General features: G+C 35.7%; 2 protein-coding genes across 2 annotated transcripts in view; one reads left to right on the top strand and one right to left on the bottom strand.

Annotated features, from left to right (window-relative positions):
- Positions 1 to 23,890, bottom strand: part of LOC134844522 (uncharacterized) — a 638,515-nt gene that overhangs the window by 417,963 nt on the left and 196,662 nt on the right. The window lies entirely within an intron of this gene.
- On the top strand, positions 4,522 to 10,166 carry LOC134844090 (brain-specific homeobox protein-like). Its single transcript, XM_063860566.1, has 3 exons — positions 4,522 to 5,639; positions 6,265 to 6,542; positions 9,001 to 10,166. The coding sequence occupies exons 1-3, from the start codon at positions 5,018 to 5,020 to the stop codon at positions 9,679 to 9,681; spliced, it is 1,581 nt and encodes a 526-aa protein (XP_063716636.1). The 5' UTR covers positions 4,522 to 5,017; the 3' UTR covers positions 9,682 to 10,166.

Raw genomic sequence — 23,890 nt, 5'->3', positions numbered from 1 at the left:
AATCAATTGTTTTTGCGAGTGAAAAAATATTGAGATCATGACTAGCATTTTTCTTCGCTTAAAAACTTTGCTTACTGACTCTTCTTGTCTGTAAACCTGAGCAAGCTAGTTAAATATTTTTGGATCCTTGTTGTTCCAAACCTTGAAAATCAGGAGTAACTTCGTATTTGGCTGATTTTAGGTTGTTTTTGTGCCAACAATTTGAAAAACGGAAAGGAACTTTGTATTATTCGGGGGGAGGGGCGGTGCCTTTTGGTTTTTTCATTTTTTTTCACGCATCATCAGCTACCAAACTTAATCATCGGAGAGAGTTAGGTGATCTATCATGTTCAAATTCATTGGAAAATTCAGTTTGAACAGGTTTGAATACTTTTATAAAACTTCTTCCCAGTGTTGAGAAAAACCGGTTTGAAATTTTTGTTTTTGTTTTTGAATTCGGGCGAGCAGGCTTACAGTAACTTATTTTAATGGGTTAAAAGCTTAGAATAGCTTGATTCATAACGCAAAACTTAGTTTTACAGGAGTAAAGTTAATTGTTTTTGGGTATTTTAGCGCCTTTTTGAAATCAGAAAACTACAAAGCTCGTAAAAATTGCAAAAAAAAAAACAGCAAACTTTTTGAAAGTTTTTGTTTCTTAATTTTTTTGTTTGTTTTTCTAGTCATTTTTTTTCAAAAATTTTAATTGCCTAATCTCTTATTTTTATAACTTTTTTTAGTTTTTTTTCTCATCACACCACGCCGAAAAAAAAACTATTTTGAAAAAATTATTTGTTGTTTTATTTGAGCCACAGGTCGCAACATTCTTGTTTCTTTTTTTCATACTTTTTTGTTTTCCCCCGCAAAATCAGACATTACAAATAACCATCGCCGTGCGTTGAACAATCGATCAAATAAAAGCACGTTCAGTCGTGATTCAAACGACATATAACAATGTCTGGATTAAAAAAAAAACTGGTTTAAAAAATTCAATTTCCATTTTCAGCAAATGAAGCGATCGCGGGATCAATCTTTAATGAAAACTTATTTTTAAATTAAACTTCTAGGCTAAAAAAAGTTAAAAAATTACTAGAAAATAATTAATTTTGATCTAAATTTTTGTGCTTCATTGGCAATGAACTTCTTTCGAAAAGTTAAAAATATTGTGCAAAAAAATTCGAAAAAAGTTAAAGTTTTAAAATTTTCTCTGAAATTTTTGTGGCCCTTTATAGAAGACAAACGGTGGCTACTGCGTCTTATTTATTAAGTTTCTACGCGTTTATATTGTTCTCGAAATCGCACCCCGCGCTAAAAACGAGACTAATGTGCAGAAAAGAACCGAAATCTTTTTTTTTATTTTATTTTTTTTTGAAAAAAGTCAGTTTTTTTTTGTTACACAGCAACCGGCAATTTTTTTTTGGTTTTTTTTTGCTTTTAATTTGACGTTTGAAGCTCATTCATTTTACAAGCTGTTATGCAATATCTCAAAAAAAATTTTTTTTTTTAATTAACGTTTTTTTCTCTTGTTATCTGATATTTTTTGGGACGATCAAAAAAAGTCCAGCTGAAGCTGCGAGTTGACGTATAAGAATAACTTTGACTTCTGTGGTACTCAACAGATTTGGAAATCGAAATATGAATATTCACTTTATCATTGATTAGTTAAAATTGAAGTATCAATCTGTATTGACATTGTGAGCAGTAAGTCGAATTACATATCCCAAAATTTGTTAAAATTGGTATTATCGTGTCTAGACCGGAAAAATAGTGGGTTTTTGAAGTAACAGAACAGATATCTGAAAAAAACAAACACTCATGAGTAATCCTGATTTCTCGGAATCCTTCAAATAACTATCTCCAAATTTGCTGAACTTTTCAGCCTAAGAAGTTTTACTGTAAATTGATTATTTGAGATTATTACACGTGCAAGAGCAGGAGCGTTCTTATTGGGAACTAAACTTTTCCCTGTCACAGACGTTTTCTTACCCTATCGATAAGCATGGCTAATGCAATCGGGCTAATGCAAGGCTAATGCAAACATATCTTCACCTAAACATGTTTGTTTCTATAACTCTTCTGGTTTGGGTACTGGTTTCGAATCTTACCAGGACCTGCTTTTCTTTTCAAACGGAAGTATTCTGTTTCAAAAAAATTGTCGGCTTTCTATTTATTTGCTTATGTTTTGTGGGCTTAGTTGCCACATTCTTGGAATCGTTTTTTTTTGCTGCGCGCATTTTTCTTTATTTTTTTTTTCATTGTTTGATTTACTCTTGCAGTTTGTAATTTTACCTTGACTTCATAGTTTCACGTCTTTTGTTTTCCCTGGAAAAATATAATCGGCTTAAATTATATCGGCCTTTTTTATCGGCTTGTTGACCTAATTTTAGATTGTTTCAAGGTAAACACAATTTTAACACTCTCCTCTGCAATTTTTTGGTTGGTTGTATTTTTACTACTTAGTTTGCTGAAATTTTTTTTTCTTGATTGTTTTTATGATTCACGCGCTTAAACTCGAAGTGCCTCTCACTGGCTTTTCTACTCGATGCCCTCTGAAGTCACTGGCTCTCTTACCCGACGCCCACTGATGTGACTGGCTCTATTACCCGATGCTCGCTGAGGTCACTGGTTCTCTTACCCGATGCCCGCTGAGGAGAAATGACGAGAAGAAGTGTTGACTGGGAGAAGTCTTCATTGGAAGAAGATGTCTCTAATGGAAGATACCTTTGAAACTTTTAAATGATATTTATGGTGTTTAATATATGCAAGTTTCTAGGAAAAAATTGTAAACTCACATAATTAAACTTGTTTTATTTCTTCCATACAAAATTAGTGCTTAAAATTGAATAGCTTTTATTATTAGCAAAGTAAAATGTAACATAAATGATTTTCTTGGCAAAACAATCGATTAAAATAGAGAAAAAAATACACTATAATTGATTTTTCATCGACAACTAGCGATTTTAATGACCACGTAACCTCTACATAAAACTTCCAACTATAAGGGATCGTAATGACAACATTTTAGACAACATTTTTCCATTATAATCGATTATTATTCATGGAGCTTCGGTGCGGGCTAGTAACGAAACTGCCCCGGAGAAATAGGTAAGATTACGGAGTGAAAGTTGAAAAGATCTCACAAACTTTGCTATGATCTGACCTTTGAGTGTTATAGAACGGCCATATTTATATTTGATTTTATCTCTGATCAGAGTTACAGTGTGGCTCTGTACATAGACTGAAACAGGACTGGATTTTTACTGAAATGTTACTGAAACAGCACCGATTCACTGCGGGAGCACTCTGGGTATTCATGTTACAAGTTATAAAGATACAAACCATCATATGAAAATACAACAACCCATGGTGGCTTCTAAAACATACAAAAATAGATATTAAAAATTTAAATATGCATATTTGACTTATAACTTGAAACGAATGAGGATTGCCAATGAGGAATCCGTTGAACATCCGTTATGATTTTGTTTGCCAAATTTTTCCAAAGGGTCCCCCTTTGGTATAATTTTACGAGATCCATTTTTGGCTGACCAACGTCAAAAATGTTCTAAAGGCGCCTTTGGCGCTAATATAACTAAATTTGAGGGGGAGCGCGCGCCGGAAAAGCGCAACTTTTGGTCAAATATTTTTTAAAAAGGCTCAACTCAAACCGTCATTTTTTTGCCTAATTTTCAAAAATTTATCTGCGACGCTGAAATTTTTTGGCAAAACAGGGTCTTTATAACCCGAAAAATTTCTGTGCACGCCACTGACTGTTATGTTAGCTTTTTATAGGGGCGAAGCGTTGTGCTGACTCAGCCATTGAACAGCTATTTAATTGATTTTTAACGAGTCATTCGTAGAAGAAAACAAACAAATTTTCTAATAGTGAGTTTCGATTGTTTCTTCGGGTTTTTCAGTGTTTCTAGATATTGTATTTTTTTTATATAGCAATATCACAACGTTTTTGATTACTTGATTACGTTAATAATTAACTTAAACCACTATTTAACTAGTTTAACAATCCCCCTTGGTAAATCGTAACAAATCGCCACCCCTATAATGAAATAATTCAATGGATAAGCTTGTGAATTACTTACCTAGTAACGAATCTCCCCCTTTTGGAAAAGGGAGGGGGACTAGTTAAAGAGATCCGACAGTTTTTTTTGGATATCATAGAAAAAAAAACATCTTTATCTAACTGATTTGTGCAATTAATTAACTTAGACCCGAGACATGCAGTAAAGCTATAATTGGTTCCTTTCTTCCTCGCGCATTTTCTCTGTTGATAAGTTTTCTTACCTGATAAATTGAAGACAAAATTGATGAGTTAAATTATTAGTCCAAGCTCTAAAAAAAGTTAATATAAGGATAATTACAACAAACTGTTTTTAATATTAACTTCTATTTTGGTATCATTTTAATTGCTTGCACTAATTATTCTAATTATCCCCCTAGGTTTTTATATTATTTTGAAAATAAGATAAAAATTACCAGTCAATTTGAAAACTAACCTAAAAATAGTTTGGTCAATTGTTTATCAAAATTAGACAGACCGAAATTCACCCGTAACTTGAGTGCCGCAACGTCAAAATCTGTCAGCCAATAAAATCTCTTTGTTTTAAACAAGTAAAATCCCGTAAAACAAGTGCATCAATATTGCTCACAAAAGAAATCAGATGATTATGTTCAAATCTATTTTTCAATTACTTGAGCATAACTTGTATTTTTTGGCTCAGTAAAGGCCGCTCTAAAACTATCAATTGTCGTAGTTGAGATCATAAATAAATATTTTACGTGTCTTGGTTATATACGACCATTTAAAAGGCACTATACAGTTTAAAACAGCATAAATTGCTAATTTTCAACATTTATCATTGTTCTTCTCGAATAATTTTCTTTTTTCTAATCAAAACAAGCAACTTAATTTTCAGTACAATTACCAACTTGAACATAAATCGACAAATCGGCTAAATTACAGTTTTGAGAGTAAAACTCATTATCCGGGCTATTAACTGGTTAAACTATTAATAATCAACCAGTTATGCAGAATATTATAAATCAAAATCACGCTCAGCTGTCGCCCTCGAGTCGTGAATCTCACCTTCGTCATGACTCGTCCAATGAATTACTGGTCGGAAAACCTCCCCCGGGATTCCCCTACAACCACCCAGACTTCCCCCAACACGGCTCCGCCGGCTTTCCCTACAATTTGGGGGGACTTTCCCAACATCAGACATCCACGATTCAACATCACCCGAGCCCCCATCAGTCGTCGGGGGGTTTCAATCCCTACATGCAAATGGCGGCAGCTTCTGGACATCCGGGGAACCCTCATAACCCGCAGAACCCGTTTCATCATGCCCATCCGAATCCAATGATGAACTACGCTATGGCCGTAGCAAACCAGGACCCGTCGTTCCTGCAGCATCACTACAGATCACATGCACAAGCAGCAGCCGCAGCTGGTTTTCCAGGGTACCTGGCGTCCCAGATGTACCCACAGCAATCTGGGAGTCCTCAGGGTCCGAATCCCTACTCAGGCGCTGCTGGAGCTTTCGCCAACCAGAATGGTCTGGGACGAGGAGCCACATTGACATACGGGTCACCCCCGCCGCCGAATCATATGTTGGATCACAGTCCAAGAGGCGATCAAGTTCTTCCAGGTGTGTATAAAAACTAAATGAACAGCCTACAAAATCAATGACACTTAAGATCGAAAGCAATCTGTTTTATTGCAATGGTAATAGTCCATTTTATGTTCATGCATTGATTCAATCAATCATCTTTTCAATGCCTAATCCTTGATTTTTATGTGCAAATGAAAGCTTGAGAAACATGACAGGGTTTCTTTGCTCATATGATGACATGGACTCAATCGTTGACAACTGATACACATTACACGCATACATTTAATCATGATTTGTACCACTGGTTATCAAGAAAAGGGCATTCGACAGGGTCCAGAATCTATCCAGATCCTTTTTCACACAGGGGCACATGAGAAAAAGGCCAAGCTTAATATTTCAAAAATAAGTCTGTACTTTTTACTTTACTCTCTGCTGAAATTGCCACAAGTTTCTTCTGCTCGAGATTGTCTCTGTGCAGTTGTATCTGTAAGAGGACCAAGTTAACATCCTCCCGCCCAAAGCCGTTGGGGGGATGTTAATATGATCCTTGTAATATATAATTATAGAAGCAAGACAAAGTAAGCACAATTTTACTGGCAAGCAAGCAATCGACGCATTCTAACTGAGCATCGACAAAGATCTAGAGCATTTCCCGTTTTAGGTGAGAAAGATTTGGAGCTGGGAGACTCTCCGAAGAGCCAGCAGCAACATCAAGCAGCCCATGTGTTGGGGGGACTAGGAGTGGGCATGACGGGTGGTGTGGGAGGGGGAGGAGTGGAGGCGGCGCTTACCAAGGGGGGCAAGAAGATGAGGAAGCCGAGAACAATATACTCCACAATACAGATCCAGCAGCTCACGCGTCGCTTCCAGAGAACTCAGTACCTGGCCCTTCCGGAGAGAGCGGAATTGGCCGCAGCCTTAGGACTCACCCAAACCCAGGTGAGTCATCTATCAACAGGATATAAACTAGACCAGGCTTCACAAATTTTGAGCACAACTATGATTTAGTGCAAAAATTGGGGGACCTATCTCTCATACTTGCGAAAAAATTAATTGCATCATAGTACTTACGAGACCGACTGTTGAACTCAAATAGTTTTTGAATAACGACCGACCCACAAGCTTATTCTTGTTAATCAAAATATTGCGAAACTCAAACTACTAAGATAAGAGGGACTATAAATGCACTTTATGTCTCACATAATTAAGGAGCAATTTTTTTGATTTGGACTTTCAGGCATTTTCGAGCTGCTTTGTGCTTTGTCACCTCTTCAACTGATATTTTTTTTACTTTCGATTCATCTTGATAATTTTCCAGAACGAACATTTGAACTTTTTTTTGTCGGTTAAAAGGTTAACGCCCGAATAACATTATTCAGTTCCAATTCAGTCCAAATTGGTTGATCAGTTCGAAAATGTCGTAAAACAGTCAAAATGCCAAGTACCTGGGACTGTTTGCCAGTTGGCCTGGATTTGAGGCTAACGAACCTAAAACCTGTCATCATAATAATCTGGCATGAAATCTTTCTCTTGTTTAGCTTCTTAATATTTCATCTAAAACAGGAAACTTAACTGATTATATTAAACCGCCTGCCGACCACGCGCGTATTTGTTTGAACCTTTTCAGTATAGAGAGGCTCTTTAACATCTTGTTGTGTGCACTAAGTAAACAAAAGTAGGTAGAGCGATGACGACCCTTTTAGTTTTAAGTTCATTTCCTTCCTCTGTTAATCTGAAATAAAACCACAATTTTCTTTGCCTGGAAAGGTTCAAATAATGGGGTGCTAGGTAAATAAGACGACAAATGACGATATCCAATCAAAAACCGTTTTCGCCTTAACAGCTGTTTTTTTTAATTTGTCTTTGGTCTTGAAGCTCAATTCAAAACTGATGAACTCATATTGGCCCATGTGAACAATCTCAGCGAAACTAATGAACTTGATAGACCAAGTGAACAATCTCCCCCAATATTAAATGACAAAGGCAAGGAGTAAGACCTGTATGTATCATGCTCAAATCTGCTCAAATCTTTTTTTAAAAAAATAGAGGTTTTTGTCTCAAGTTATTTTCCGCAATTGATTGTTATCCCGTAGTTTTTGTGAGAAGTTGTAAGGCGCCAGCACATGAAATGAAATTATGCTGTTTCGAAAAATGGATCTACTTAACAATCTCCACCCCTTTCAAGAAAGGGGGGGGGGGGTGGGAGAGATTGTTAACTAGATCAAATTGGTCGATTTTTCGACCAATCAGAATGCAGCAAAATTAGAATTCTCAATAGAAAGCTCAGTGCTATTTCACTGTATTTATTTATAGGGGTGGAGATTCTTAAGTAGGTACCATAGGGGGGGGGGGGGGGGGGAGATTGTTAAGTAGATCCCGAAAAATTTTAGGTCTTAAATTTCTCGTGCTATTTTCTCATGTCACTACGACCTCAAACTGTGGCAGGTTATCTTGCATAAGTCACTCACCAATAATCACGTCCGGGCTCTTTAAATAAGTGTGCTGAAATTTATATCGTATTCAAACATTCCAATGGAACCCTAATCTGTTTTTTTTGGCTTCCATTTTTTTGGTAAGAAATTTGAAAACCTGAAGGTCTAAAGTTAGCACAGGTTTTTCTGCTTTCCATACTCGTGGTTTTAAATTACATTTCAACAATTAAAATTAGAATGTAAATGTATAAAAAAAACAGTAAAAATATCAGTTTGAAAATAAGACTTTGAAATTCCTTCACAGTATTTAATCCTCTCGTCTCCTCTCAAAAAGTGGGATCACTCTTAGCCCAGGTATTTTAATTACCCTGTTGCGCCAAAATAGGCAGGCAATTAGCGCAGCATCGTACTCTAACAATAACTTTGGGGAAAAATTGGGAGATTAAAAATTTGAAATACAACTGAACAAGTCATAAAGTACACGCCACTCTTTCCAAGCAACCACGCTACTTTTTAGTCCATCTCCCTTAACTATTGTTTGGAATCCAGGAATGAGACAATTTGGCTCCTCTGGAACGGAATCCGGGGGATGAAATTCAAGGAAAGGGAAATATTTCAAAAGGTGTTTTATGAATTTTAAATTCCCCGCTGTGGCTGGATGATAGCAGTTGAATCGGCCTACGTTAATTTAAAAAAAGGAAAGACATAAGCTCAAGTATTGCAGGAAAATAAACAACAATTTTTCCGCCTCCAATTTTGAGACGAATTTGGTTTTTGTGGTTTCTTTAAAGAGCGTATTTGATTTGATTATGCGCATTATAACATGCCTCGATTTTGATGAATAAAAAGGTTCTTTTATGTGAATGATAATTTCATAGTTATATATTGGTAATTTTTTATGCTGCTGGCTCTTCAAAGTACTTCTTAGTGTAATTGATAGCTAGTAATATTAATTTTTCGTTCAGGTCAAAATTTGGTTCCAAAACAAGCGATCCAAAATGAAGAAACTCATGAAGGGAAACCCGAACGCCAGAATTGATATGAATTTCGACGCTCTCTCGCCCGATGCGAAAGATGAGGAGGAGGGAGACGACTTAAACGAGACGGACGAACACCCGATCGACCACAACACTACTGCAAATGACGTCATCGACGCCACCATAGCTCACTCGGGGGCCAACCAGATCGCGCCAAATGTCACAATGCCAAACCTAGTTCTCACTGGACAACCTATGAGTCACCAGACATCTGTAGCTCCTCCGGGTCAGCCTCAGTCACCTTGGAACATGACTATGCCTCACATGGGACCGAATCACGGATCCCACCAGAACCCAAACCAACATCATCAAGCCACAGGTCATCACGTGTCTCCTCACTCAATGGGTTACCTAGACGGAGCAAACATCGTGGAAATGATAGCGAACTCTCGTGCGACAATGGAAGCAGGAGGGGCTCCTCATATCAAAGTCGAGATGCCTCCGGGACTAGACATGACGCAACAGGGTGTCGTCGCGATGCAACATCACCTCGGAATCCGACCGAACATCATGCACGCAAACCCGAATAATCAAAACCCCGATTGGTACCATGCAAAAGGGGGACTACCAGCTCACCTCTTACCAACCGGGCATAATTTAGCTCTGTGATTCTGAAAGCTGAAAGTGACTTAATAAAACTTCGGACAAAGCTCAATTCGAGTAAAAAAACTTCTCAATATTTTGACATTTTGAAAGGTTAACTTACTCAATATTTTGACATTGCGAGCATTATCTCACTATCCATTCTCTTTTTATATAACTTCGGAAAGCTAGAATACTGACAAAATGACCAAGAAAGTATAATTTTCTTGAAGAGATCTAAATCTTCTGATTGTTATTTTTTTGAGACAGCTTACAAACTGTTTTGAGGGCCAATCATTTATTTTGATCATTCACGGCGCTAATATTAATGTTTTAGTATCGGTTCTTTATTTATTGTTCTAACCGATAAGTTATTAAATGATTGACTAATAATTGCCGTAATTATGTCTTTGAAAAGTATATTGTAGTCACTTGTCGATTGGTTGAAGCGGTTTCCACACATTAATTGCATTTGCGTTCACCTGTTTGGCCTTAATTAAATTGTTAATTGACATCATTTTTGACTCGAAGGATAATTTTAAAATCAAAAAAACTTCGCAAAACGTTTTCTAGTAGTTAGATAAGTATTAGTAATATATTTATTATTACAGCTCTCATGTAATTTTCATGTTCAGTTTAAAGACTTATCAATACGTTTTTGTAATTTTTATGAGATTTGCTGCCAAAATTGCTCAAATTATGAAGAATAAATCTCATTATATAACCAAAGGTTACATTTACATTGCGAATATTAGATGAAGAATGATGGCTGAGTTGTTTTAATGAAGGCTTTGAGTTCGTTTGAACTATTGCTGTGACCATAATGTGGTCGGCTTTGTTGGTGAATCAATATGAGAAAAGACTTGTCTTCGAAATTCGCCGGCTGTTCGGCGCCTTGTGTCCCGTCACCGGAGCGCTTGATTAACTCGAGAGCATCTCGAAAATAAAATATGTGATTTTTCTTGCGGTTGAGCAGCAAAAACACCAACTATCGTGCTGCTTCAGCTTATTCAAGAACCATCACTGATATTACTAGCTGACTCTAGTTACTAAAACTTGTCCAGATAGTCATAACTTTTCGAGCCTATGCTCAAAATGACGCTTAGCAGACTTTTTATACGACCACAAACCATTAGGACCTTTAATCAATATAATATAGCAAGGTAAACGTTACCACTATTGCTGAAATCAAACTTAATTGAATATAAAAACTGATTTATTTGAAAAAAAAAAACAATTTTTGCAGTTATACCAATAAGGAAACTCAATAAACTTATCTACAAAAAAAGTCAAGCTGAATCGAGACAGCAAGTCGCTGTTTGTTTTGTTAGTTGGCCGGATTAGGTGACTGGTTCAAATATGTCAAATGACTGTCCCCCGTCGCTTAACCAGAAGTAACTGGGAGGCTTCTTAAATAACTAACATTATTCTCCGCTTATGGTATGCAATGCTACCACCGTGATTTTTTGTCGAGATTCTGATTGTCTTTATTAAGTAGATTTTTTGTCGAAATTCTCTGGAACGAATCAAGTAATTGCCCCAAGTATTATATTTAAGGTAAAAAGAAATACCAATGTTTTATATCAAAAAATAGCCTCACATTCATGATTTCTTATTTAAGAGAATTAATCTAAGACTATACGAGTTTAAAGAAAAAGAGGCGCTTTTATGGAGCTCTATGGAGCTTTTATGAGGTTATATTCGAGTGCAAAATATTCTTTGTGAGTTATAGCTCTATCAGCTTAATAATTCATAATGTAATTACGCGAACACTTCTGATTCCAACCACACTTATTTAAAAGCACTTCTTTCAAATATAAAGAGAAAATAAAAAAACCTTGTTTTGTATTTTGTTTGTCAATATTGCTTGACCAGTTTATTCCAGAAAATACAATTGAAATAGGTGCCAATAATGTGCCAAATTGCAAATGTGCCATTATTTGATCATAGGAAGTATCGAAAAAGACAACTGTTCGAGGGATGGGAAACATCTAAACTCTGCGGATGTACGAGATTTGGCATTCAATTGAAAAAAAATTTTTTTTTTAACTCACGAAAAGCTGACGAGAGGGAGAAAGGAGATTTACAACGCTTTTACTCGGATTTAATTTGAGCCGGTTGAAAGTAATGATTGAGAGAACTCGAAATTTTAACTTAGCCCTGTTGAGGGCTGCATAGGAAACAATGAGGGCTGAACAGTGGAAATAATGAGGACTGAACAGTGGAAACATTGAGAATTGAACTGTGGGACATTACGAGGCCAAACTGTGCACTGGTTAGGCGCACAATTTTGAGTCTGTATGTTCCTGGGGCGTCAGAGCAAAAGATACCATACCAAAAGCTCCCATGACAAAAGATACCATACCAAAAAGTCCCTTGTACAAAAATTGCCCATAACATAAGATCCCACGCCAATTACAAAATCCCATGAATTATGAACAAAAGTCATGATCAAAGATTGAGCAGAAAAAAAACTAGAGTAACGATATCTTAATTACGTTTGGGCTATTAATGAGCAACGCAAATTCAAGATAACTAAATTAAACTTGACTAATTTTTGCGATTAGCATTAGGCCAGCGTGTGTTTAATTTCGTGTTAATATGGTATTGAATTACAACAAGTCAATTGAAATTGTATGCACTCTGCATTCATTATCTTGCTCTTTAAATCATTGAATAGTCAAAAAAGAATTCTGTTTCTTGGAAAATTCTGTTTCTTGGTTAATACTGATTGTTCTTGACAGCCATGAATTTCAAAAGAAACGCGATACGAAGACAACAACACATTGACCTGCAGCAGTTGGAGATCATATAATTGCCCAAAAACTTTAATCAAATCTGGGAGCGATATATTCTCAAACAGCAACGAGCATAGTCACGAGCTCAATGCAGAACGCTCAGAAGCTCGGCAACTAGCAAATGAAGGAGACAGTTGGGAATCAACTAAATCCAGTAAACAGCCAGATCATCGCAGCTAGTTTGCAATTGGTGCAGGAAGACAAAGCAACCCAACTGTCTTTGCCCTCCCGGTCGGCGATACAGCAAACATTGAACAGAAGTAAGCAAACGACATCCCTGCCCACTTTTGCTACATATGACCGTCATTTCAAAATATCGGATCTTTTTAAGCTTTTTTTGTCTTTTTGATAGCAGAAAACAAGATACGGGTTTTATCCAACTTCCGTCAACGCTCTGCTCAGCCATACGCGCTTATCAACCTATAACAAGTTCCTAAGCGAACTTAAATCACTTATCGGTGCCGGAGTCAAAAATGGAAATCGGGCTCGACCTATTATTTGAGGTAATATGCAGTGTGGCAACCAAACTGGATATTTCACAGAACGATCTCCAAAATTTAGACGAGCTCACGGCTTATTTCTAAAAAACATAATTTAAAGGGGATTTGATTAGCCGAAAAACACTGTTTCCAATTTTTCTATAGATCCATTACCAAAATGCTGGGTGTGGTCTAGTCCGAACAACAAATGCAGTTGAAGGTTGGCATCTAGGTGTAACCGCTTTGTTTCAAGGCAGCCATCCTGCAAAATTTACATTTCTTGCAAAAATTTACCAAGGTTCCTACAGTCAAAAGTTCAATATTTCGAATGTATCCAGCGGTACTATCAACTTATCCCGGAAAATGTACCATGCCCTGAATAAAAAAGTTTATTAGATAACAAGCTCATATACAGACTCCAACATAGGGTCTTGTAACCGTTCACTTTCCCAATAAACATATTAGATTTTGCTTATTTTTTTGATTTCATTCAAAAATGCTGTCTCTAGCCATTTGATTTCAGAGCAATTGCCCTTATTCACGGGACGCTGAATTAAAAAAAATCATCAACATTGCGATTTGATATTTTTCGCCAATTAAAATGGCAAGGCTCAAGTGATTCCTAATGGAAATGATTTCAAAGCTTTAGTATTTAGCAAAAATATTATTTCAACTTTGTACCGACTTGAGTTGTCTGGAAAATCAGGCCATTTTTGTCAAAGTTGGTTTTGAATGATTCGAAACCTTTTTCAATTTCATTTGCAGTTTAAGCTGTTTTAAAATTTGAGTTTCGATTCGAAGGCCAAGTGTTTAGCAAGGTCATTTATGTTCGAAATTTGTGCAGCTGAAGTTTTGCCGTTTGTTTGTTTTTAACCGACGTTTTTTTGCTTTGATCGATTAACCGCTTTATTTTCAATTCTCAGGTTCTTTGTTATTTTTTTACAGTACCTTATGTCGTTGGCAATTTTAGATCAAGGTATTTTATGAAACGGTACCTAATTGACGTGGATCTTCTCCTTTGGGATCTTAAGGTATGGGAAGTCTTGCCATGTAACCGTTCCTGGATTTCTGACACAAGTCTTTAATGTTGTTGACATTTTGTTGATGAAATTTTGGAACGATCAAAGAAAACTAAAGAACAAAAAAAATACAAAGGGAAAGTCTTTGTTGCGGAGTCCGCTTGCAATTCACAAAGTGCACAGTTTGTTCTCGTAATGAATGATTCTGGGTTGTAGACTGAAACTGGATAAAAGTTTCAAAAATGACAATATGAAGACCAGTTGGTGACTGAAGTAACCCTCTGAATCATATCATTATAATCATCATCATCATCAAGAGTGAGTGGTGATAACTCCCCAAGGCGGTCCTCTTTATTACTATATTTCATTACCCGTCTTCGATCCGTCAGCCCTAAAGGTTTTCTGAAAGAGCCCAAAACACATTCACGTCAGTTTTGATTTCATTTTCAAGACTCACTTGCGACGCAAAAGTTTTCGACAAAATAGGGTCTTACCATTCTATTGAGTGAAATCGAGATTTGACAGGTCGACCAAAATCACGTTGGTAAAAATGTTTTTTTTTCAAACATGAAAATTGCAAAAAAATTGTATACTTGCTCTAAACTATAGTTCGTTGCAAAAAATTAAGATTGGAAAAACTTAAATTTTCTCATAAATGGCAAATCATAGAGAACCATCTAATAGAACGCAGAATAGGCAAAAAATGGCTACAACCCCGTTTGACTCGGAAGGGATTTGCTTTCCATGGTAACAATTAACATTTATGAGTCTGATTGGAGTTGACTTCATTAAATTTAACCTCATTTGCGCAGTTACTTCATCTTGGCATACGATTATATATCTCCTCCTCAACTCTTTGACATTTGTTGGTGATTTCGTTTCCACAGCATTTTTGAGAATGAGCCAAACATTTTCATTGGGCGATAGATCAGCTGAGTTTGGCGGCCATTGCAAAATTGGACATGATTAACCTCTATCCATTTTTTGTAAAAATTGACGTGTGTGGGCGAGCACCGTCTTGCTGCAAGATCTAGCCCTCTGGAAAAAGTGCGTCAGCGTACGGAATAAATTCCCCCAGGATATGACAAAATTTAGACCCATTTATATTTCCTGGGTCATCGACTATTTTAAAATAGACTAATCGGACTGAAAATGCTCTCCACACCATCACTTTTTTTTGGAAATTTGGGAGCTAAAATTGTTGGTTTTTTGCCATTTTTTGAATACCAGACTGTCAGTTTGTTTCAATGCATTTGGAATGTGCTTTCATTGGTTATCCACACATCCTCGAAACCATTATTTTTCCAACTTTCTGCAAAAACGATTCATTTTTCCTCATGGATGGTGATTATTCCCAGGGTTTTTCTAGTGATTTTCTTCAAAATGTTACTTCCTTTAATGTACGCTAAACCGTGGTTTTGTGTTCATTTAGGCCATCTTCGGTGTTAAGTCTTAGCGCAATTTTCTGGGCAGATGTATACGGATTTCTTAAAGCTAATGAGGCAGTTTTTTTCAGCAAATTACCAGCTAATTTTCGAGGTCTTCCACTTCCCTTTTTCAAGGGGTTTTCCTTCACGTATTTTTTTTTAATTTTCGGTAGTAGGTGTACCTTGATATCTGCAAAGAGTGTACAAAAAATAATCGTCGTTTGTGCTGGCAAAGCTAATTCTTGAGGGCAATGTTTAAAAGTTGACGTAAGCTAATGTGGAACAGTTTACCGCATATAGCGTGAACAGATATTAAAATTATCCGCCAATTTTATATCATATGCCAGCGAAGGAATAGTTGAACATTTCATGTGAAACAATTGCTCTACCAAAATCAACGGGAAAGGAGCTAGAGGAATTTCAAAAAGGTAACTAAAGTCTCAAAATTTTTTGCTTTGGATTGTAGATCGTAAAAGTTACCAATAAAGGCAACATACTTGTAAAGAAGGTTCAATGTGGTTGAAGAACTTCAACATTGGGTGTATGGTAAAAATAAAAAAGTTGATTGGAGAGATACTTCCATATATCCAAGTTCAGGCACCTATATTAGCGCAAGTTCCAGCACCTAAATTTAAAAAACTAAAGCATTTCAGAAAAAACTTTAAAACAAACATGGCGTATGAGTGTTTACATAGGAGAAAAATTAAAAAAAAAAACTTTTAAAAAAATCATTTTTACCCAAACAAAACATCAATTTTTAAAAAACATAGTTCTCAAACTCACCCCCCACTTGACCGCTAATTTTTCTCAATTGTTTGCCGAATACTTCTGTTCCGCCGTGCTTAGAACTCGGGAGGCCAACAAATGCGGGCGGTAATTTTCCGGAGCAAATGACTTCACTACTGCCCTCATCCTGTTGCGACTTGCGTTTTATACAATCCGGATGTTTTTGTGGTTCAAACGCGGTTTGACACTCTCGTTATCATACAAACTTGTTTTTCTCACAAGGCAACGACTGCAGCGTCGCTGAGTATTCTGCCAGTGACGGCAGATGTTTGTGCAGACTATGAACCGACCCCAGGATTGAATTACTTGCGAGACGGTTTTTAGGCCTGCAGCTTATCAGCATGTGCTGTTTTTCGGAGAGTTACCGCTATCTTTGATTTCGTGATTTTCCGACTTATCCACTTGCACTTCGATCTAGCAAACTCGCATTTCAATGCTAATAATTTTCTGGTCTAATTTTCAGAATGTTTCCTGCATCGCGATAAGTTCAATTTCTGTTTTCTACGACTAGAATTATATATCGTCAAGGAACATGTGGGTGCATGGAAGTCATGTAGTCCAGGACTCTCAGAAGTTCGGCAGGCATAGTTGTTAGCCCATAGAAACCGGTTTTGAACCGGTGCGTGCCTGTAAGACACCCCTTTCTTTAGCGACAGTTTACAAGATTATCTATATGCGTATGCAAGGTCAATAGAGGTGAGTACACTGGGAGTACATTTTTCTCGTTAAATGTTCGACCGGTGATGTACGTAACTTCCTCAATTTTTGGCACCTGATTTTTTTTTGTGTACCTGTTTTTTTAAGGTTTATTGATTTCCCGCATTTCGAGGGCTAGTTTCACCGTTCCGTCCTGTTTGATCGTGATCACATTAGGCAAGATAAAAAAAATGTTCTGAGAACTCGCTCAGTGTTTCAATGTGCCATGAATCCAAAAAAAAATTTGTCCTTCCTCATGCTGCACTGGTATCAATTTTTTTCAAAATTTCGGCTTGCACATTATTGTTGCGGACTCGCTCTACCCTGTTAAACAAATCATTGAACTGTCTCATAAGTCGAGTCTACCAGTCAACCAGGGTCCTCTTAACACCGCTCGACACTCTTTGCTCCGTTAGCCCATGGATATTTATCACCTCTCTCGCAGGGGCTTAGACCATTTTAAGTCCCAAGTAAGGCATCAGTTCCTGACTAATGCTTGAAGGTCTGCATCGTCGACGAAGTTCATGGCTACCTCCGTGGACCAACTGTTTAAATACAGATGCCTTTCATCTTCCCCACAATTTCAGAGGGTTGTTTACATAGTCCCGAAATTATCCTCTAACGAAGATATTAAGAAAAAATTGAACAGGAAGTTAGAATTTCGAAAAACAATTCTCCATCAAGAATTAAGTCCAAGGGAGGATTTACGTAACCCGCCTTGTCACCGCTCTCCTAGGCAAAGGTATGGCTTCGATATGGGAGTCTGTTCTTTCTCTGAGCAAATTTACCTCCCCCCCCCCGAAAAAAACTTCTCCAATAACGCTGCATCCTGCGTTGTTGAAAGACTCCTGCTAAAGCAAAACGATGTGGGTTGAATCCTTGTTTTTAAACACAAAACAAACCGTGAATTCAACGCTCCCACAGCGTTGACGGCTCAAAACATTTATTCGGTCAGAATGCTATGCTCCTCAACGGATACTTCCTCTTCTTGCTGTCTGCGCCATAATAAAATTGCAGATTCAATACGTAATTTCAATGGCGAAAACCCAACTTGAGGAGTAATTCGATCAACTAATTCTGAACTTTTTTCAGAATAACTGCACAAACATGACTGTTGGTAGGTACTATTTAGATGCACCGAAGGCGCGGAGGCCACAAACCATAAACTTGATTTCAACTAACGTAAGCTAAAAATATACCCCAAGATTCTCCTCTAATATGCTTTTAAAACCTTCAGTGTTTTCTTGAAAACATTTTCCGATTTTTTTTATCAATTTCCGATCAAAACCAATGCAAATTTCCGATCTCTCTCAAAACACCATAAAATTCCCTTATCAAAATAAGCATGCATCTTTTGTCTCAAATATCAATCATATTAGTTCCCAAACCATTTGCCAATTCTATAAATCTTTTGCAAACATTCAACCCATCATGTGTTTTCTTCTATGTTGTCCCTTTTAATTCAAGGTTATTATTTATAGACAATAGTAATAGGGACAAGAAGGCATAAACAAAATGTAGCTCCGAAACCTCGTCCCAAAAACCATTTAAAATTTAGCGTCTGGCCAAAAATTTCAAGGTCACGGAATTGACAAGCTGAGTTTGAAACAATTGTCCATTTTATTTTTTCTTAAAATTTTTCAAATTGCTTTCAAATTTTTCAAAAAAGAGTTGGTATTTTTTTGTGTTTTTGTTTTTTGAAGTGATTTTGACATGGTCAATGTTGCAGCAACAGTCAAAAATAATTCGTGTAGATTATAATTGAATATTGAATAGATAACCTATTTGGGAATCTCATTCGTTTTACCAAGTAGCAATCTCAACAGAAGTGAAATAAGCTTTTGCTGCAGTTTTGAACGAGAAAGAACAAACCAGACATGAATTCAAACCTTCAATTTCAAATTTATCATCAAGAAACTATACAAGACTGCTAGTACCGAAGCAAAATTTTGCAGATTCGAAATGTGTTTTGGCGCGAGGGTTTTTGTTCCCGGATCTAAAATTTGTTTTCTGATAAAAACACTGAAGCTATTTGTTTCCCAAAAAGTATTCTCTCTCCAGCCCACGAGCACAAAAAACAAAAAAATGATACATGAGGGAAAACTTTTGTTGCGATGATAAGCTTTAATAGAAAAAAAAATGCTTTGCTTGAAAAAAAGTTGAAGAGACTGGACAAACCTCCTATTTTCATAAAAAGCGAACGAAAAAAAAAACTTTTTTTTTGTTGTAACTCACGAAATTTTTTTTTGGCTGTTTCATATGTTTCAGGATCAATCCGTTTTTGTTAGATAAAAAAACTGCATTGCATTGTTTTGGGGAAAAAGAAAAAAAACTGCATAACTTCTCGGTTAGTCTCTTCGAGGCTAGTGCAAGAGGAGTTCAATGAAAAATAAACAATTTTGACAGTTGGACATTTTGAAGAAAAACAAAATTTAGAGATGACTTGTGTTAGCTAGACGAAAATTTTTACTAGCCATATATTAAAAATTAAAAATGAAAATTAAGTGCGGCTTTATTATAAACGTTTTGGAATATAAAAAAAAACAACTTGATTGTTTAACAATTACCCCAGATGTGGACCAATTCTTAACATTTGAATGCAGCCTTTCTTACTACTTCTATAAACGCAATATTTGATGCGAATTTGATGCATATTTGATTCCAAGTAAAAAAAATGCTCATGGAAGAACAACTGCTTCAAAAATTTCGTTAAATAAAAGAACCATGTTGCGCAGTTAAAGCATTTGTTAAATTGTCCTCAAAAAAAGTTTGTTTTCACTTGACAAAATTTGTTCAGTTGATCTCAAAATTGTGAATTCAAGTCGTTTGAAATTTTTTGAAAACCTGACTTCACTCGCTTGAAAAACCTGACCTTCCTTCGTACCTTTTTTTTAGTAGTTCAATTCTCAGTTTTAAATCAACATTTATGTGGAACCTGATCTAAACTACATTTTATGATTGGATAAATTAGATATTTTACCACTGTAAAGTATTTAATATTAACCAATCATGATCCATCTAACTAACAACCCACTTATTTGTAAGTGCTGAAATTACTTGTAATTTCAGCACCAGAGAGATTTGAATTTAACTTAGAACTTAGTTGCCTCTCCAAAAGGAACTTCAGCAGCCGCAATAAACCAGTATACCCTAGATCTATTGAGCCTAGCAGAGACTAGTTAAAAAACTGAGACTAGATAGTATAAGAGTAAGATTAGGATCGGTATTAGACTAAGAAGTTGCACGAATCTATCCGGCCGAAAATAAGATAGCGTGACGAGCAGACGGTGTACCCTATCCGAAATTACTCTATGAGTTAACCACATCGGTCCTAACTCATCTGGTGCGACCATAAGTCTCGAACAAGACCTTAATAGCTTAGAATTAACCAAAAATAGTATAGAATTTAGACAAAACCTTTTTAAAATGTTACACGACGATAATTTAATCGAAATGTCTCTACGACTCAATAGATCAGAGCCAATATTCCGAACGATAACAGAACTACCCGGAATTGCAAGAAAACCTCGAACCAGAGACGACATACGACGAAGTAGAAACTTACCAAATAGTTATATGATAGTACGGCAAAAGCCAACACAAACTTTTATATTTAGAATTTTATTAGCAATGAATTTAGATTTTCATTTACAAACATAAAATCTTGAAGTCAATCTTCATAATCATTTCAGGCGCTAAACAAAACTATTAATATACAATAACGATTGATAAAAAGATCTCAGATCGTTTTCCTAAAATTCTGCAGTATTATATAAAACATGTTTGGAAAATATTTATTGAAAATCAAAACAAAAATTAGTAGCATGACAATAAACTGTTAGTAATCATAAAATCATCAGTTGTCCCAGCTTCATCACCTAAAACATAACAGCAATCATAAGCTCACTAATATCATTAAAAAACTAAATCTTTTTCTTAAGCAAATTTAAACCATTTTAAACTTAAATTCACTTAATTTTAAAATCAGATCATCAAGGCTTATCCTTGGATCTTAATTAATTTTCTATTTAATTAAATTTAAAAAACTTGATCATCAAGGCCTATCCTTGGATCAAAAAGAACAATTTTGTTCTCCCCACCCACTTAGCTAGTGTCTAACGACCTCAAACGTCGATTCACTATCCAACCCTTTCAAAAAACCCAAGACTAATAGAAATTTTTGAACAAAACTAATCATTCAAATTAGGTTTAACAGTGAAGAACTTCGGTTATTCATCCTTCACTTGAACCCTCCTCTTATCAAGACCCAGGATAAATCTTAGACTTAGTAAGTTTAAAATAGTATCTAACGAACTACTCGCGTTCTAATTATACCTGAACCTTGTGGATCGATTTACTATTCTCCAACCCTTGAACACAATCATTACCCCTAAGTAAGATTAAGTAAAATTACACCTTAGCTTATACTAGCCACGAGAAAGTAAAAAATCATTCTTCGGAATTGATATACTTTTCTCTCCAACCCTGAACAAATAGACCCAGGTTAAGCTAACCAAAAAATCGTAAGGACTAACAATTTAAGAAAATAGAAATCATCTAACAACTTTTTGCATCCCTCATCCTAAACCTTATGTCATTTAAAAATCTAGGAAATAAACAAACAATTGTTTTACACAACTGTGAAATAGATAACAAAAAATACGACCTTGTAATCACACCTCATACACAAACAGTTGGATATATTAGAACAAAACGACAAACACTAAAAAGGAAAATAATAAACAAACAAAGACAAATAACACGAAAAAGATTTTCCAAAAATAGAAACGCATTTTCAGAATCAGAAGCCAGCAATTTAGACGAACTTTATAAATTAAAAGAATCTATAGATAAAAATTGCCCCATTCACGATCAATTATATTTTTCCGACTCAGAAACAACTTCAAATTCATCAAAAAGAGGAAAAAGAAGAATAAAAAAGCAATACAAACCAGTACATTTATATAATTGGAAACAACCAATTAGACATATTGATAATTACCTATTAATAGTCATTAAACAAAAAAATGAGCCAAACACACACTCCAAGTGAAGATAGTCCAGATGATGACGATATCTACCCCTTCCTCGTAGATGCACCCAATGATAGAGGACAGCATATACTTTGCAAGAATTTACTCCTAAATTTATTTGAACCCGGAATCAGCCCATGTAAAACAGAGTTCCCAGATGTAAAGATCAAAAGACAAATTATTGATCACTATCTGAAAGATATATGTAATTTGACACAACAATACGGAATCTACACCATAGAATTCAGCTCACCAAACCCGAATCACCGCAAATATGTAATTCAAACAGACGACCTTGATTTAGAATTTTCAAAAGTATTCTCAGAATACATAAAAAGCATACAATATCATAACTCACAAAGAGCAAACTCCATATTCACTAATGAAGTTTTTGCCATAATATATAGTTATATCTCAATATTAGAAAACGAAATTCCAATCCCAAGTGTCTCACCGACAGAGACATCTAAACATATAAGGGTACGACATGAAATCACACTATTTTCAACTTTTCTACATATAATTAAAGAAAATTTCACTAAAGATGATGTTTCACAACATACAAAACATGACTTACAAAAAATTTTGGCATGGTTTATAATAGATTATTTCACACATAATATAGATTTAATTTCACAAGCTAGAAAAAATTTCAGACCTCAAAATTCAAACGATGATACCGCCATCACAGAACAGTCAGACTACGTTTGGGACCCCGAATGGTCTCATTATGCATTTATAAATATCCCACAGTCAATTGCAAGTCAAGCAATAAGTACAATATCTTATACAAGAGATTATGTAAGAGTAGTACCATTAACCATTGATGCAACACCATTAAACTATAATACATTTCTACCGGATACGCGAAATAACAGTTTAAACTCGACCGTCATACACAATGAAAACCTTAATGGAACTAGGAACCTCACTCAACAAGATATTCAAACACCATCACACTTCATAAATGAAGAAATTGTCCAAACAACAACAACTACACAACAAAGTATTTCACCGATACGTCCAAATTTAACAACACCAAGAAATACAAACACTTCACTAGCACAGGTAACCTTACAATCAACCGTTAAACCTTCGGTTGCTCCAAAATATTCACAAATGGATTATCAAACATATAGACGTCAAAAACACGCAGAACGTTCACAAGAAATAATTTTGCGGAACACAATTATAATTACACACATTCATCAAAAACAAACTATCCCCCCCGAAAAAATAACAATAACCAGATAAGATCTCGATATTGGGATAACCCAATGGCAACAACCAATTCAGTAAATTTTCAAACTAATTCACATCCTCCACAGGATCGTAGTGAAAACTACCCATTCTTTCAACAGAATAAATATAAAAAACAAGCACCTCATCAAACGGATTACCTATCCTCTGATAATGATTATTTACAACCAGATATATTTGCACCATATACTCAAGAATATCGTGGACAAGGAGTGCAAAAACCATATACATATCATAGAATTTTTTCCCCACATCAAATAGATACACAAAATCAACAAACAATACAAATGCAAAACCCAATTAATACACAATCTTTTCAACCAATTCAGCCACAAAACCCAATGATTACACACTCGTATCAACCAACACAAATGCAAAATGAAATACCACTTCCATATAACCTTCAACAACACGAAATAACAAAAAATCAACTTTCGAATTTTTCACAAATGCCAAATGCAGCAGAATCATTACAAATGACAATGAATCCATGCCTTATGGGTGGATCATCAATAACATCAAACAAACCATTAATGGTATTCACAGGAACAGACCCTGAATATTCTGTAGAAGATTATTTAAAAGCAGTAACAGCAAATTTAATTTTAAATATAGGACCTGAACCAATTAATACGCCACTACATCAAAACTGGATACATCGACGCACAGCGTTGATACAGACAACCTTAGACGGCGCAGCCCAAAAATGGTTTTCAGTATTGCCTATAGAAATAAAAT

Source organism: Symsagittifera roscoffensis, chromosome 4, assembly GCF_963678635.1.
Source record: "Symsagittifera roscoffensis chromosome 4, txSymRosc1.1, whole genome shotgun sequence".
In the NCBI taxonomy this organism is placed as follows: domain Eukaryota; kingdom Metazoa; phylum Xenacoelomorpha; order Acoela; family Convolutidae; genus Symsagittifera; species Symsagittifera roscoffensis.
The sequence above is the reverse complement of the archived record's forward strand: the minus strand, read 5'-3'. Positions and strand labels throughout refer to the sequence as shown.

Excerpts from the sequence above, each read along its gene's own strand:
- LOC134844090 (XM_063860566.1), top strand. The coding sequence starts at position 5,018 with ATGCAGAATATTATAAATCAAAATCACGCTCAGCTGTCGCCCTCGAGT. Across the intron at positions 5,640-6,264 it reads AGGCGATCAAGTTCTTCCAG|GTGAGAAAGATTTGGAGCTG; the intron begins GTGTGTATAAAA and ends TTCCCGTTTTAG. Across the intron at positions 6,543-9,000 it reads TAGGACTCACCCAAACCCAG|GTCAAAATTTGGTTCCAAAA; the intron begins GTGAGTCATCTA and ends TTTTTCGTTCAG.